Here is an 18275-nt window from a genome sequence, read left to right as displayed (position 1 = left end):
ATGTGGTCTAGCCTTGAAATTTGGAGGAGAGGCTAAGGCACATGAGATCTCCAAGACCCATAAATCATTTTGAGAAATTCCACCCGGATGAGGAGTTATTAAAATAATTAATATTTTTAATGGGTTCCTAAGTCGAAACTTAAGAAAATAAAAATATTAATGGGAATTAATAAAGATAAGGGTGAGAAGCTTCTAAGAGACGACGCTCAAGATTGTTTTAATCTTAGCCGTTGATTAGAGACTTAATCTTGGCCGTTGATTCATCAATAGGAAAAGTATAAGGGAAGACTTGAGGATCATTTGGAAACACACCAGCAAATACTCAGTATCTCAAGGAAAATCAATTCTCAAGAGAAGAAGATCGATTTCAGAGGGAGAGTTGCAAGGTGGAGGAAGAGGAGGGTATCAGCGAGGAGGTGACGCAGAGAAATTGAGAGACAACACACAGAGAGACGCAGTCCAGAGGAGAGACATAGCCCTCACACAGGCTGACGCAGAGGGGCGCAGAGCCACACAGGCTGACGCAGAGGGACGCAGAGCCACTCAGAGCCACACAGAGTGACGCAGAGGTGATGCAAGAGTGGGAGAAGGGTCTCCAAAAGGTCAGAAAGTTTCTAGGGGAAAGTCTCAGGGGTTTTCTCTCAGTTTCTCTGTAAAATCATTCCTTGTAAAAGCGATTGTTGCTGAAGATTAGTAAAACCCTCATCTGCTGCACCGATTTTCCCACATTGGGTTTTCCGAGGACAATTGTCCAAAAACAACTGTGTTGATGTGATTGGTTCTTGTGCATGTATTTTCTCTGTGTAATTATGTGATAACTGCAGTAGAATTTATTTTAATATTTGTTGAAGGAATTTCATAAATAACTTATTGTGAACAATAAGTAGGTGAAATAAATCAGTTGTTGCAATAGAATTTCAGATTAGAAATTTTCACAACAGGGTTATATCCTTAAGACCTTAACCACAAAAATATCAAGAAGCCATTCTACAATTTGCCCAAAAGAAAGCTTCTCTGAACTTTGTCCTTTTTTTTAGCTCCTTTCTCTGTTCTACATTTTTTCTAATCTGAATTTCTTGCCAAAATAGAGGAGCTCGGGTTTATATTTATAGTGGTTTTGCCATATTTTGAAGGGAGACATCCCTTGGAGGAGCCTTCATGTCTAAGGTGAGCCTACGCAACTCGGCTAGCACACATTGTTGATTTTAACATATTTTAACTTCAAAAATTATTTTCTCTTCAATAGTAAGGAAATAGGAGACAAGGTTATACTTGTTGGAAAGGGAATAATGTCCTCTACAAGCTGGTGAAAGAACCATTTCAAGATGATGTTTCAAATGTCAAGAAAAATATTTTTTCTTTATGACAGACTTGAGGGTATTGGTATTGTTTTTTAGATTAGAGTTTATTTGGATCAAGGTTTCTTCATGCATTTAGGCATTTATTAGGCAAGAGCAAGGACACCATCAAGGGTTTACGATATCTTTAGGGTATCAAGTATATAAGCTATGGTTTAATTAGGACAAGGACTAGGGTTTCATGGTATGTAGTTCTAGGACATGGCATAATTTAAGGCCTTTTCAAGCACCTATGGCTTTTGCATAGAGGGCTAGCTTCTAGGGTATGTTGTTAGGACTTTAGGGATTTCAATAGGGAAGAAATCTAGGGCATCCAATTTTAGAGCTAGGGTAAGGGTTTGCATTTTAGGATTATCTACAACCATTACGGTTTGCACTTTAGGATTATCAACAACCATTAGGGTTTTGTTATCTTCAACAATGCTCCAATGTATTGACATCAATGACAACCTTGTTCAACATAATTATCATGCTTTTACTAAGTTTGGACTTGGGGAGAATTAAAAATGCTGAAATAAGTAAATTTTCAAGATATCTTCTGCCTGCCTAGACACAAGGCTTATGCAGAGACACCTATCCAAACTACAATTTTTGTTGAAGAATGTAACTAGTGTCAGTTTTCATAATTATATTTGAGTCATGATGTAATGTATTTGTCAAAAAAAAGAAAAAGCAAATTTATTATTAAAGAAATTGACTTATTAAAGCATGGGTTTCATGTTTGGGTCAATGGTCAATAGGTCAAATGGTGCTCTAGGATTTTTGTTGAGTCAAAATCAAATTTATTATGTAAGAAATCCTTCTTGGGTTTATGGTGTCAAAGAAAGAAATTTAGTTTGTCAGGTCAAACCAGTGAAACATGAATCTTCGATCACTAATGACTAATCGCAAGTCAAACTCTGCTCTTCCCTCAAACGATTTGATTCAACTTTGGGTGAGTCAAACTCGCGTTGACCGAGTTTGACTCGTGGTCAACACGAGTTTGACTCGCGACTCGCCAATTAATTGCGATTTAGGCGACTAAGGCAATTTTCAGCCGTCAACTCGGTGAGCGAGGAGTTTAACTTTTAGGGTTGCCACATTGTTCGTTGTGTGGTTTGGTTAGGCTAAAAATTAAACGTTGGTTCGTAACTCACTTCTCACTACTCAAACCTGATAACTCATATGTCAAGAAGGTAATAGAAGCATGGTTTCAGTTTCAGTTTCAGTTTACTTCCACATAATAGAGGTGTAGTGTAATAGAGACTGTTGTAGCATTTTTTGGTTCTAATTAAATAGAATAGTTAATCATGTTTCTATGCTCATAAGGCAATTATACAGGGCAAATGAAGGTCTACAGATCGATTAATTAACTTCCCATTCATCTCCATTTATTCATATATTTACTAATTTCCCCTTCATATATCCATAATCATCCATTTCATAAGAACCCCTTTTCCTATGGTAAAAACCCTTTTTACCAAGAAAAAGTAAAATATCATGAAAAATCCCTTCTTACCATATAATTCCCCTTTTTCACATAAAATTTTCCCTTCCACTCATATTTTCATATTAACATTAATTTATGTATTAAATCCTTAGAATTCCCCTTTTCTCATATTATATAGTTCCTTTAATATAATATCTAAAAACCCTTTAGTTTCATTAGAAACTATGCATATCGCATCGCAAATCGGCGGATCCATGGACCTTTAAAACATACATATACATTAGTTTTATAGTAAAACTATGTATTTTAATATTGCATCGCAAGTCCTTCATGTGAATGCACCTTCCGCCATTGCGATATGCGATTACGATGGGCCAGGACTTGAAACAATATATATCATATTCCATAGCAATATCGCATCCGCGCCTCCTTTGCAGTCCTGTCTGATGCATACACCCCTCGCCATTGCGATATCCGATCTCCAATCGCGATGAGAGCCCGGACCCGACCATATATATATTGTAGTTTAATACCACATCGCGTCCGCCCATTATCATATGTCATTGTGATGGGCCTGACTCCCCGCCAACTCCGATTGCGATATGCGAATAATACCCAGACCCGATATTATTATCCGCCACATTTAACACATTTTCAAATCCACCCATATGTGTTTTGTAAAGGTGTGCAGTGTTAAATCGTTTTTACGATTTGAATGCGGAAATGATTCGAAAGCATCATTTTTAATGCTAATCTCTGTTTTAATCCATAATCAAGCTGTTCCTGCCATATTTAATCCCTCTGTATTCCTCTTTCACTCCTTTACCATCCGATCATGACCATTCAAATCCAACGGCCCTAGGCGATTTTGGGTACACTCCCTGTACAGGCATTTCCCACCCGAAAAGCTTTGCCCAATAACTCAAAAGAAGACTGTTTTTCAGTCATTATTGCTCTGTTTTGACTGTTTACACAGCGCAGCCTCCACTATGCCTCTGCGGCCATTCAAGCCATCATTTAGCCTTCGATACGCCCCAGACTCCTCCGATAGTCTTTCAAGCTTGGCAGAGCCATTAAAGACCCTCAGCCACCATGTTTTTCTTAACAAGTTTTGTGCTTTGTAGGTTAGAAGATGTTGTTCCAAGTTTATAAAAACAAGCCCGGATAACAGTTGGAAGACACAATATGTGATTTACTGTGAAAAACACAGTAAAAACTCGAATGCGCAGTCAAAACCACTCAGCCAATTTAAAGCATATTTTACAGAGTTTAAAGAGTATCGGATGAAAGGATTTAACTGAAGCAATCTACCAGCATGAAGATACAAACAACAAATCAGCTAAAGGGGCAAAATATCAAACAAATGAAGCCAACACAGCGTAAATAAAAGGGGACAACAAGAAGCAGTTCAATAGCTGCCCCTATCTTCTTGCATGAAGATCTTTTCCTTTCCTAGAATAAATCTTAAACAGTTTTAAGATATTTGTAGTTTTATTGTTGTATAAATAACTCTCTTCTTGAGATGTTATGGGTTCGGAGTTCAAGATTCATAGAGCATTGTTGTAAAGTTGTGACTGTTTATACTACTTTGAACCTGGAAGTCACCTTTGAAGGAAGCTTTTGTAGATACTTGTTGTACTCAGTCCTTCTGGGGCCTTAATACAAAACAATTGATTCTGAATCTGGTTTTACACAGTTTGTGTTATCCTGTAAGTTTTTCCAGTCTTCAATCATTATGTGTTTTCTTCATATGCTTATGACTTGCAGAGATATCTAGGTAAGAACAATTAGAGTATCAATTGATTCCTATAAGCTCCTGAATTGATCATCTATTAATAGAATGGATTAATGCAACTGTCTGTGCCTCTAAATCCCCTCTAATCATAAATCATCAGCATCTTGTGTAAGCTTAAGTATACTGCCTAGAATCTTTTGAACGTAGTTCGGAAGGTTTTCCAACTTATGATTGTTCTGTTTTACAGTATGGAAACTGTGATAATCATATTTTTTGCTGTCTTCTACTCACCACTATTTTGATCTATATCACTGTGTAAAGTCTTATAGCAGCCCTCTGCTGAAGTAATTAATATATCCCAAAGGATTAATTACTTCAATCCTACATCTGTCTTCTTTCATTGGTCTTCCAAAATTAAAACCAAAAACCCCCAAAACAATTATTTTAGATGCTCTGGCATTGGTAGCCTGACCAACTACTATCTCAGAGGTACAGCATCAGACTGGCGTCGTTGTCGAGGATCGAAGTAACAAAGATCTTTCTCCAGGGAACGATAAAGTTTAAATCTATTTCTTGCTAGTGAACAAGGAATAGGCATTTGTATTGGTTGCATTATTTTCACTTGGCGACTCCACTTTATCGGATGGCGATTCCACTGGATTACCGATCCCACTCTTGTTTTGAAATTTCAGCTGCCTTTACTGTTGTGCAAGGTTCATTGATACTTGAAATCAGCAGTATATGTCTTTTCCTCTCAACCATGGTCAGAAATCTAAAATGTCTACAGAGGATGCAACTTTTAAAGTACACTTGTGAGTATAAGTTTTCCATGGGATTTCATGTTCATATTGCATATATTCTTCATATTTTCAGTTGCTGGCAACTTGGTTTGTCAATAAATCCACTCCGCACTTGGTTACATTGGAAAACATATTACACCTAACAATGTAAAGTTTTTCAGTTCAGTTAGATAGAGGTGTGGGAGTGATTAGTTACTTTCAGTTTCAGAGTGCAGTAGATCTACAATTGTTTCAGTTATATTTCAAGATTGCAGTATCAAGTTTGGTTTGGTTGAGTGCAATAACTTCCAAGGGATTAACTGATTAACTCCATAGCCCATGAATTAGGCACTCTTGTGCTTATTTCTGCTTACATTGTCAGTTGTTTAACTTCAGCAGTTTTCAAGTTTCAGATTTCGGTGTGAAAGAGTATCCGAATTAGTGCAGGCATATGGTTGCATTTTACAATTGTAGGTTGCAGTGTGCAGTAGCAGAGTATTGAAATGACAGCATTAATCCATGGGGATTGGTTATATTTTTACATAAGATGGAAAACCAGTGGTTGGTGGTTTTATGGTATGACACCATGCCCAATACTAAAGGCAACTAGTCTACTAGTTCTTTGCATTCTACAGGAGAAAGCAGTCCCCAGATGGAGCCAATGTTGTAGCATTTTTTGGTTCTGATTAAATAGAATATTTAATCATGTTTCTATGCTCATAAGGCAATTATACAAGGCAAATGAAGGTCTACAGATCGATTAATTAACTTCCCATTCTTCTCCATTTATTCATATATTTACTAATTTCCCCTTCATATATCCATAATCATCTATTTCATAAGAACCCCTTTTCCTATGGTAAAAACCCTTTTTACCTAGAAAAAGTAAAACATCGTGAAAAATCCCTTCTTACCATATAATTCCCCTTTTTCACATACAATTTTCCCTTCCACTCATATTTTCATATTAACATTAATTTATGTATTAAATCCTTAGAATTCCCCTTTTCCCGTATTATATAGTTCCTTTAATATAATATTCGAAAACCCTTTAGTTTTATTAGAAACTATGCATATCGCATCGCAAATCGACGGAGCCACGGACCTTTAAAACATGCATATACATTAGTTTTATAGTAAAACTATGTATTTTAATATCGCATCGCATATTGTCACATCGCAAGTCCTTCATGTAAATGCACCTTCCGCCATTGCGATATGCGATTACGATGGGCCCAGACTTCAAACAATATATATCATATTCCATAGCAATATCGCATCCGCGCCTCCTTTGCAGTCCCATCCGATGGATACACCCCTTGCCATTGCGATATCTGATCTCTGATCACGATGAGAGCCCGGACCCAACCATATATATATTGTAGTTTAATACCACATCACGTCCGCCCATTATCATATGTCTTTGCGATGGGCCTGACTCCCCGCCAACTCCGATTGCGATATGCGAATAATACCCAGACCCGATATTATTATCCGCCACATTTAATACATTTTCAAATCAGCCCATATGTGTTTTGTAAAGGTTTGCAGTGTTAAATCGTTTTTACGATTTGAATGCGGAAATGATTCGAAAGCATCATTTTTAACACTAATCTCTGTTTTAATCCATAATCAAGCTGTTCCCGCCATATTTAATCCCTCTGTATTCCTCTCACTCCTTTACCATCCGATCATGACCATTCAAATCCAACGGCCCTCGGCGATTTTGGGTACACTCCCTGTACGGGCATTTCCCACCCGAAACGCTTTGCCCGATAACTCAAAAGAAGACTGTTTTTCAGTCATTATTGCTCTGTTTTGACTATTTACACAGCGCAGCCTCCACTATGCCTCTGTGGCCATTCAAGCCATCATTTAGCCTCTGATACACCCCAGACTCCTCCAATAGTCTTTCAAGCTTGGCAGAGCCATTAAAGACCCTCAGCGACCATGTTTTTCTTAACAAGTTCTGTGTTTTGCAAGTTAGAAGATGTTGTTCCAGGTTTATAAAAACAAGCCCGGATAACAGTTGGAAGACACAATATGCGATTTACTGTGAAAAACACAGTAAAAACTGGAATGCGCAGTCAAAACCACTCAGCCAGGTTAAAGCATATTTTACAGAGTTCAAAGAGTATCGGATGAAAGGATTTAACTAAAGCAATCTGCCAGCATGAAGATACAAACAACAAATCAGCTAAAGGGGCAAAATATCAAACAAATGAAGCCAGCACAGCCTGAATAAAAGGGGACAGCAAGAAGCAGTTCAATAGCTGCCCCTATCTTCTTGCATGAAGATCTTTTCCTTTCCTAGAATAAACCTTAAACAGTTTTAAGATATTTGTAGTTTTATTGTTGTATAAATAACTCTCTTCTGGAGATGTTATGGGTTCGGAGTTCAAGAGTCATAAAGCATTGCTGTAAAGTTGTGACTGTTTATACTACTTTGAACCTGGAAGTCACCTTTGAAGGAAGCTTTTGTATATACTTGTTGTACTCAGTCTTTCTAGGGCCTTAATACAAAACAAAGGATTCTGAATCTGGTTTTGCACAATTTGTGTTATCCTGTAAGTTTTTCCACTCTTCAATCATTATGTGTTTTCTTCATATGCTTATGACTTGCAGAAATATCTAGGTAGGAACAATTAGAGTATCAATTGATCCCTATAAGCTCCTAAATTGATCATCTATTAATAGAATGGATTAATGCAACTGTCTGTGCATCTAAATCCCCTCTAATCATAAATCATCAGCATCTTGTGTAAGCTTAAGTATACTGCCTAAAATCTTTTGAACGTAATTTGGAAGGTTTTCCAACTTATGATTGTTCTGTTTTACAGTACGGCAACTGTGATAATCATATTTTTTGTTGTCTTCTACTCACCACTATTTTGATCTATATCACTGTGTAAAGTCTTATAGCAGCCCTTTGCTGAAGGTAATTAATAAATCCCAAAGGATTAATTACTTCAATCCTACATCTACCTTCTTTCATTGGTCTTCCAAAATTAAAACCAAAAACCCCCAAAACAATTATTTTAGATGCTCTGGCATTGGTAGCCTGACCAACTACTATCTCAAAGGTACAACATCAGACGTAGTGTGTGGTGTGCTCCAACGTTAGTTTCAGTGTGTGCTCTGTCAGAGATTTCAGTAGCAAACCGTTATCGTATCATTTCAGCAGCAATCAAGAGATTTCAATTACTGTTTTTTTGCTGATAGTATGCAGTATTTTATAAATTTTTAGAAGCAGGATTCTTTTGGTTCTATGTAGTCACTAGTTAGGACTCAAGAGTCAATGCTCAGTACTTTGGATCATGTTTGGACACATAACATATATGAGATACTTATTCATTTATGATATTTTGGACATCTATTGATATTATGCATTGTTTGGACATGGCTTTATTGAATATCAATGAAAAAAGTTTTTCTTTTAATTCAATATATGTGCATATCTTTATTTATTGAATTTAACAATTTTTTGCCGACTTTTTCCCAATTTTTTCCCGATCCGATTAAAACTCTTCACTCTTTTGCCTCGCCGATTTATTGTCGATTCCGAGTCTGGTAACATTGTATCAAACCCTCCATCCATCAAATCGGCCTCAAGCTCCTCGAATTTGGATTAAATTTCATCTTCTATGAGTCATCTTCTCCTACTAAAGCATGTCGGCTCAATATACAAGCAGAAACAACTATATATACCCTAGTAAAGTTGAGCCAATGAATAAGTTCAGATGGATCACAGACAGCAATGTGCATTACAGGATGGATCACAGACAGTGAAGTGCATTACAGGATAGATTACAGACAGTGAAGTGCATTACAGGATGAATTATAGACAGCGAAGTTAGAAGTACATTACAGACAACAAAGTTTGGGTTGTCAAGATGATTTGGATCACATATATAGTACAGTGAAGTACTGGGTGAATAAAGGATCAAAGCATGACATGAATTCAGGACTGAAGTTTGACAAGATTACAGAACCAAAGCTTGGTATGATCACAGGACCGAAATAAGGAGTGACTACAGGACCAAGGCATCATGTCATTACAGAACGAAATTGTTATTGCAGAATAAAGGACGAATTGCAGAGAGGAGAATATTCATATTTGATCAGCTCGATGGATGGAAGGATAAAGGTCTGTGTCAAAGGTCTTGGTTGTCTTACTTTGATATGAATCTACTAAGGAAGAGTTTGACTGGGTTTTCCCCTCCAAAGGGGTTTTGCCCTGGCTGAGTGCCTACATCTTGCGTTGTGATCTTCTTTGTTTGGCATTTGTCTTGATGAATGAAATATAAGAAATTGAAAGAAGAACTAATAAAAATAATTACAAGAAAATGTCAAGACCTAAGAGAAATCTACCTAAAGATTCTAATTCATATAATGCCCTAGATTTCTCAACAATTTTAATGAAGTATACCAACGGGAATATCATAAATGCAATACTCACAGGTTTATAAGAACACATAAATAAATAGTACCAGGAAAAAGAAAAGATGTAAAATGACCCAAACAAATTCATGAAGCCAAAGCAATCACAATGATCATTATTGCAACCCAAGAGCTTAACATTTTCCAGGCATCCACATTTTAGAGGCAGCTGATTAGGCTGACCTGCAATTTTGCAAGAAGATACAAGTTTCATAGACAAATTAGGAATAATGCCACTTCCAATTTTCTGAAGCAGCAGAGAAGGCAGGCTATCATTAACAAAATTTTGCGAGAATTTTCAAAACTTTTGTTGGATGTAACAATCCACATTCTAAACAAGGTTGGCCATCACGAGATACGCATATAGGTCAGTGGTAGAGCAGCCCAGTACACAGGGAAAGATTCTGTGTGCAGTTCCTAGCCTGTCCAAAGTTTAGACATTGGGTTCAGAGGCATGGTTGGTCAACTGCCTACAAAACCCCAAAGCACATGTGGCTTGTGCCTGATGGAGGGATGTAACAATCTACACTCTGAACAAGGTTGACCGCCATGAAACAGGCACATAATTCAGTGATTGAGAAGACCAGCAGCAGGGGGCAGCCCCTGGGTTTGATTCCCAGTCTGTCCAATGTTTTAAAAACTTTGTTGAATAAGGCAAAAAACGGAACAACTATAAGGATTTCTGTCAAAGAGAAGCATAAATAAGCCCTGTTATATGCATCCAACAAGTGAAATGGCATTTGATGACAATTCTGGTAATTTGACTTGATTGTATTGAAAGAGACTCCACTCACACTTGGGTATGTTAGTAGAAGAGAGAATAACTTTGCACAAGACCAAGTTTCAATTGCATGGAAATATAACTCAAATGTATAGCTTGTGCAAAGCAATGTCCAGTTGCATCTAAACAGACCTTGGTTATACTCCAGATTGGCTGATCATACAAAAAAATGTTTATTGCATCTGAAAATTATTGAATCCAATAGAGGTTGGTTGATTCCAAAAGATGGTCCCTAATCACGGCAAGAGAAGATTAACAAAAGAATCTAGAAGTCATCATCAACAAAGATCTATAGTTGACAATACCGAAGGATAAAGGATGGATGCCACAAATGATAATCGCTCATAAAGGAGGTTATGAACAGTTGTAACCAATCACCTTTGCTATTTTTGGCTTGTGACCTGGCCTTGTCATTGATCTGTATCTAAGAAATTTGCTGTGTTAAAGCTGGTGAGGAACTCTAAGGGTTGTAGCATCAAGATTTTAAATATTTTGTATGAGAACTAACTGCGTATTTTTTTGGTTCAGTTTCCTTCTATGGATAAATGAAAAATAGTATGGATGTGTGCCTCTTAAATTAAGGATTATTTCCATCCCTGTGCAAGCATTCAAATCGGCAAATGTTAAAGAGAGATTTCTAAACATCAAGATCCAAATAAGTTTTGCCAACATCCAGTAGATAGAGGCTAAGAACATCAGTTAAAAGAGTATATACTTTCAATTTTATAGTCCGACAAGTATGAATCATGATTGACCAACATTCAGTTGACATATTTCTAAACATGCATTTCCTGCATCTCTTGTGACCTTGTAAAATCATTGAGACAGGAAAAATATTAAGAAATGCACCTATATGACCAATCTCCTCATTTTATCTGCATGACAAGATTACACATGGAAATAAAGATATCCATTCTGTTTACAATTGACAATATGTATAATCAGACCTTTAATTGAGATAGACCCCTTTCTTCTCTTCTTTTATTGACTGACAAACCACCAGCCAAAGTCTCCTTGCTGCAGCATAACCCAATCATCAAATACATCATAAAAATAAAATGCTGATAAAGCATAAACAGAAAATCAAGAGACATAATACGACTGTCCTGGAGTTATGCATGCAAAATTGTCATGATAGAAACACTTGCTCCATGAAGGCAGATACGTTATGAGAGGCACTAGAGGTAACAGCTAGACCAATGAAAAGGTACTGCAGCAGTATGGATGGAATTGATTGTATGGAAAAAATACAATTACGATGATGGAAAAATCACCTCACTGTAGAGATATAGCCAAGATTAATCAAAATAACTTTTGCAGGATAGTAGTTCGCTTATGTCCTCATCTTTTTTAGGATTTTTGACTACACAGCAACTAGATTAACCAAATAGACAAACAATATAATTATACAGACAACTATATTCTCATTTTCAAAATCAAAATAGAACTTGCATTCACTTCAAAATTAAAATCCAACAGACATGTAACTAAAAATAGCAATAAATTGTCTTTCTAACTAGTGTCATATGGATTTTAGATTAATCAAAATTTGGAAGATAAAGTTAAGGTGTCTAAACAAAGTTAATGGGAAAAGCTATATCTTGCGTGTAATCCACTGATTTCAGCAGCAGCGTAATAATGCATAGGTTATTTTTCCTATCTGATTTATGTAACCCGCCTATAAATTTGACTTGCTCCCTTTTTAAAGAATGCTTCAGAATTGTCTATGGCATAAGCATGAACAAATTCTTAACAGCAGTTGAAGGTTTAAACGACAGCAAACAGACAAAAGCAAAACTGATTCAAAGCAGCAATATGAGTAAAATCTCTTATGTTTCTCACTGTCTGGCAATATAAATGAAAGATGAAAAGATGTAAATCTAACCTGATACATCATCCCTCTTGATGTCGTTTTTCTTCTGTGTCTGAGCTTTGGGGGCACATAAAAGCATGAGATAAGAAGATAATTTTAGTTTTGTCCATGAATGCAAACAATAGGTCAATGGAACTAGAAAATATAGTCAGAGGACACCTGAAAATCGGGGTATCAACATCACTCTTAGATGCTAATGAAAAGATACAAAGTACAAGGGCAAAAGAGAAACACATGAAAAACAGTGAACCACAAAAGGTAAACCTTGGAAAGAGAGGAGACACTAGTCAATATCATTATGAAGGAGCCCATTAAAATCCAATCAAGGTTATCTAGTGAGTCCTGAAGTCAAGAGACCCCGGCCAGGGCAACTTAAGGATAACAGGAGCAATTTATCGAAATTCCACTAACATTTGAGGTTGAAAGGGAAAAATTAATTATGAGTGCCTAGCCACTCGATCTAGGTTGGAGGCAACACTATGTAAGGAATGGGTACAACCTTGTAACCCTGCAAAAGTGAGGCATCTACTAACCACACAGAAGGATCTGTGTTGCCTCACATATTTTACATCCTCCGCATGCATGCCAAGTAGATTTGCACAATGCCTAACACCTACAGTCATCGAGGCCTGCTAATAAAAACTTAAAATGGAAGTAATGGACCTATGGTGTTGTTGACCATGTACATGTCAACAGTCCGAGAAAGCAGGGTATATAGCAGTGGATAAAAAAGTTTAAGTCAATTTCATCATTGTAATCCCAAATTCTGCAAAATTATTGTAAATTATTCTAGTATGACTATTAAGCCATGTAACAACGCCTAAGTAAGCCTATGATTCTTCTCAAAGGGTTTCATCCTAAAGAGTTTTTTAACCTCACCAAATTAGGTGTGTTTGTAAACACGGATAAATGACAAAGTTTTTCTCCCAAATATACCCCAAAACTATGGTGAAACTCATTTGATGAGGCCTTAGGTGAGTCCTAGTGTTTATTGAATCTATGTATTTTTCATACTAGATCATGTGTCTTGTCGCAGAATTTGGTTGAGTCTCAAGAGTCTATGTCTATGTGTATTTCCCCTTCTAACAGTGGATATTGTAATATTTTGATGTAAAAGTGTTATTAAAGAAATATTTTTGGTGAATGGTTCCTCATAATTAGACCACCATTACCAAATATTTTTAAATACACTTAGAGGGCGGAAAAACAATTAATCCCCTCTTGAGTCTTTTTTATTTAACTTCTGGCAAAAATAAAAATTAAAGTAGCCAGAAATTTGTAATATCCCCAATTTTGATTTTTCATCTGAGGAGGTCAACAGGATCCTTGGGGTGGTGCTAAGCATAGCACAATTTTGCAATTCGGGCATTGGAGGCAATTTTGGTATGGGAGACTTGAGGACTTAGGAGAATAGGAGAAATTACATGTAATGTCTCCACAAATTAATTTGCTAAGTAAGCTTCCCCATTTTTGCAATTTTGGCACAAGGAAATAATTTTGGCATGAAAACTTAGGAAAGGTGGGTTGTGAAGACATTTTTTTATTTTGGAGAGAAAATATTGCAAAACATTAGAGGAAAGGGAAAATTAATTCGTTGGTGGAGTGTGGGGGCCACTTAAAGGAGGGAAATTTGAGCCCCTTGGAAGGAAATTTGTTGGGGAGGAAAAGTCAAGGAAGGAGGTCGACTTAGGGGACCCACAAGGAGAGAGAGGGGCAGCAAAGATAAATAGAAGGAAGAGGCATCATTTTGGGGCTTTTGACAAATTGAATTTCTGAATTAGAGTACTCTTGAGCTGTTTAGCCAAGAATACCAGTGCTACTTAGCACAAGGAGTTTTTGGGCTGAGATTCCAACTCTTCCTTCAGTGAACCTTGAGTGTCACCCTAGGAGAGCAATTGGTGATTGGTTTCAGGCATTTGGAGGAGCAGAACCGCAAAGTTTTCTTCAGCCAGGGCATGCTTTCTCCAAGGGCACAGAGGCAACTCATGGCGCTGAATTGGAGCAGTGAATTAGGGAGTTGAAGGGAGGAAATTTGCAGCCAATCCATCATTGGACAGAGCAGAAATTTTAGGAGAATTTCCAAGGTCAGTTCAGCCACATTTTGGGAGAGACAAGCAGCTGAAATTGAGGGCCTGCGCAGGGGCAGTTTGGGCATTTCTGCACCAGATTGGGAGTTGCTTTTGTTGGGAGTTTGGGAGCTGGAAATTCATTGGGTGATGAGGGGAAATTTCCCTTAGGAGTTGGGAGAAATTTGGAGGTGGATTTCAGCTCTATTACAACATAAAAATTTGTAGCTATTTGGCAGCCAGTTGAGAGGAGTAAGCTTAAAATTGGGGTTCCGGGTGGTCAGTAAAATTTGCCCAAACCCTTTCTAGGTTTTTGTGGGTTTGGTGAGAGCAGTCTGGTGTTAATTTCGCAGAATTTTCTGGGCATTATTTTTGACAAAAATCAGTGTTCCAGTCAGCAGCCAGCAGTAGAAATTATTGGAGGAGGGCACAGTTCACTCTGGGACCATTTCCACCACTTGGATCTGTGAGATATTTCTAGGTTTTATTGGAGCTGGTGTGAAGAGCCTACATTTAATTTTGCATAATTTTTGGAGTAGATTTAAGGGTTGAAATCGCAGTTCACGTACAATAGCAATAGGTTTTTGGTGGAGTCATTCCAGCACTTGGGCATTAGAATTCCAACCTAGGTTTTGCCTAACTTGCTGTAGCGTGCCCAGGTTCCTCTTTCCATACTCATTTGTACTCCATTTTGCTCAGAAATAAATAAAATGGCTCATAGTTTTGGTGCATTTCCTCTTGTGTTTTGATTTTCTGTGTATGTGTGGAATTTCCTAGTTGTTGTTATAGTGCATGATTTTGTTATTCACTTAATGTTTCCGTTAGGAATATTACAAAATTATCCAAAAATTTTAATGAAGGGAAAATTAATTACCCTCCAACTGGAAAATTCATCAAAAAAAATTATTTGAGGCTACTTTCAAAGGAAAAATTCAAGTCAAAGATAAAATGCCTCATTTCCAAGGCAAAAGGACCCAGTCCATAAATTCGTTGGGGCAGAAAAGACTATTTTCCTAGTAGTTTGAATTTTTTGGACCAAGCAGAGAATTATTTTGCACAAGTAATGATAATTCTATTTTTTCGAAGTCCTCTATGGTTCAGAAGTCAAAGTTTGACCCCTCCAACACAGTGAACAAGGAAGGTCAAATTATTTTGGAGTGTTGAAAATTTGTTTGCTCAGCGATGAATTTCTAAAATAGAAAGTCTACAAATAAAAAAAAAATCTAAAAATAGAAAGTCTCAAGTATGACTTTCCAAAAATAGTGAATCACCTTGCATCAATTGGTAATCAAGTATTGTTGATGAAAAATCACTTATCATTAATCAATCCTAATAGTTCAATCTCGACTTAATATTTTATCATTAATATTATTATTATTCTTATGATACTATTATATTATTATTAAAAAGAAATTCAAGTCACTCAATCATGGCTCTCAATAATGTTCCCTTACACTCTCATTATTGGCATGGCATATTCTTCTTACACTCTCATTAATGCTCTTACACTCTCTTACACTCAATTAAAGCACATCATAAAAGATTCTCTTACACTATCTTACAGTCAATAAAAGCATATCATAAAAGATTCCTCTTATGTACTCTTTAATGCATATGTTACACTCTCTCTTAAAAGCATAAGCTACAAAGGCATGCATACCTCCTTAATGGCATGAGTTACATTTCCTAAATGGGCATATGTTAATCTCCCTCTTGGCAAGCGAGTGACTCCTTTATGGCATGGATTCGTTGTTCCTCCTATATATATGTGCCTCATTCTTTCTCCTCTCACTACTTATGCATTGAGAATTCAAACGTGAGAGAGAGTTGGAGAGACTTGAAGGAGATTGCGACAGAGAAAGACTTGGCGAGTAAGAGTAGAACTTGGTGAGCCAACGTTGATTATGTGTTTGCTTCAGTTGCTGCTACTAGTGATCTTCATGCTACAGCTTATTCAAATTTGGGTGAACATTCTCATTCCCTTGATCTCTCATTGTACTTTGTATCTCTGTTGAACTATTGATATCTAATAGAAGAAGAATGTCGTTGGGTTTTCCCCTTGTGGGTTTTTTCCCTGGTCATTAGACCAAAATTTTGTGTCTCATTGTGTTCTTGGTTGTCTTCTTGTGCATATGGTTTATATGGTTTATGTTCTATCTACAATTGCTTAACTAATATTGTAGCATAAAGAAATTTTTGATAGGTGATTTTTACAACATAGAACATCAATATTTCAACATGGTATCAAAGATTTGGTTAAGACAAACTCCATTTCCAGTTCTTTTTCCATTGGAATATCTTTTGTTGTCCACTACACTTGCAGCTCATTTTCTGCAGAAATATCTCTCGCTATCCCTTTTACTTGTAGCTCATTTTTTGCTGAAATGTCTCTTGCTGTCCCTTCTACTTGCAACTCATTTTTCTGCTCAAATGTCCCTTCTCATTCGTTGTTGAAATATCACTCGTTGCCCCTTCTTTCTTACTGTTGAAATCTTATTTGTTGCTCCTTCCTTGATGTTGAAATCTTATTTGGTGTTCCTTACTTGCTGCTGAAATAAGATCTTATTTGTTGTCCTATTTGCTACTAAAAGCATAACCAAAATCAGAGTACTTTCTTGTTTCTGCTCTTTCTAGTTCCTCTCCTGCAGATTCTTGTGACAGCTGGTTGGTTGATAGTGGTGCTTCAAGGCACTTTACTGGTTATAAAGAATTTCTCTCAAATTTGGTTGAGAGGGAGACAAATCTAAAAATTATATTTGGAGATAATTCTACATATCCTATAAAGGGATCTGGTTTTGTTTCTTTTTATCTAAATCAAGAAGTTTTGCATGTACCTGATAATTATGGTTTTGGTATTTGCTATATATGTAAAAGTAAAGAATAGTTTTACTTATGTTTATGCATGTGCAAGAAAGTGTTGTCTTGAAAAGAAGTATAATGCATAGAAAGTTATGAAAGAATAACTGATAGAAATTGAATGTTGAAGATACACTGATTTTGATTCTCTCACATTATATGAGAAAGGACATAATCTTATGGGTTTTGGTAATTTTGATATTAGGGTTTCCTGACAATAGTGGTTGTAGGTAAGGATCATGACTTTTGCAAAAGATGGAATGATAGTTTTCTAAACGAACCTCTTTTAAAGCGATCAATGATGGATTATATCTAATATCATTGCAAACAATGAAGTCAATATATATAATTATTATTACATGTCTCACTCTGGGATCAAGATTTGAAGATCTTTATAAAATCATTGGAAGACTTATCCATGCATTGATTCATGATATGTAATCATCAATATAAACTGTGGCACCAAAAGTTCACTCATTTTCACTATTAAGCATTACCTCATGTGAGAAAGATGGTTTTCGAAATACCTGAGATTAGAGTGGATCATGATGGAGTTTTCCAAGTGGTGTTCAAGAAGATGCATTTCTTCTGCCAATGACATGACTTATGGGCAGTGGTAACCTATAGAGGTCAGATCAAGAGGGAGCTAACAACTTTCTTCAACTCCATTCAAAAAAAATATATTTTTTCAAGTCTATGTTGTTTATTTGTGTCATTACTCTTGTTTAGATTTATCTTTATAGATCATTGGTTATTCTTCTTGCATGAGTATTTGAATGATTCTTTCACTAACTTCTTGATAAGGATGTGATCAAGAAAAACAGATCTTGAAGATCATTAAGGTGCAGAATAGTGCAAGAAGAGTAAACTCCAAGAGGAAGTTGGTGCAAGGATAATGAAGGAGCCTCTTTCACATCTAAAAAAGAAAGAAAGATGTGCTTCATCACCAAGTATACTT

At 36.5% G+C, this 18275-nt stretch overlaps 1 protein-coding gene across 2 annotated transcripts in view; it reads right to left on the bottom strand.

Annotated features, from left to right (window-relative positions):
• LOC149154247 (phosphopantetheine adenylyltransferase-like) overlaps positions 1 to 18275 on the bottom strand; it is a 277427-nt gene that overhangs the window by 88927 nt on the left and 170225 nt on the right. For both annotated transcript variants that reach the window (XM_089440855.1, XM_089440856.1), the window contains exon 6: positions 11470 to 11539. In XM_089440855.1, the coding sequence (XP_089296981.1) occupies positions 11470 to 11539 (70 nt within the window). The remainder of the gene's footprint in view (positions 1 to 11469; positions 11540 to 18275) is intronic.

This window comes from Pinus tabuliformis, chromosome 9 (assembly GCF_031772625.1).
Source record: "Pinus tabuliformis cultivar Carrire ecotype Pingquan chromosome 9, CPIR1, whole genome shotgun sequence".
Lineage (NCBI taxonomy): Eukaryota > Viridiplantae > Streptophyta > Pinopsida > Pinales > Pinaceae > Pinus > Pinus tabuliformis.
The sequence above is the reverse complement of the archived record's forward strand: the minus strand, read 5'-3'. Positions and strand labels throughout refer to the sequence as shown.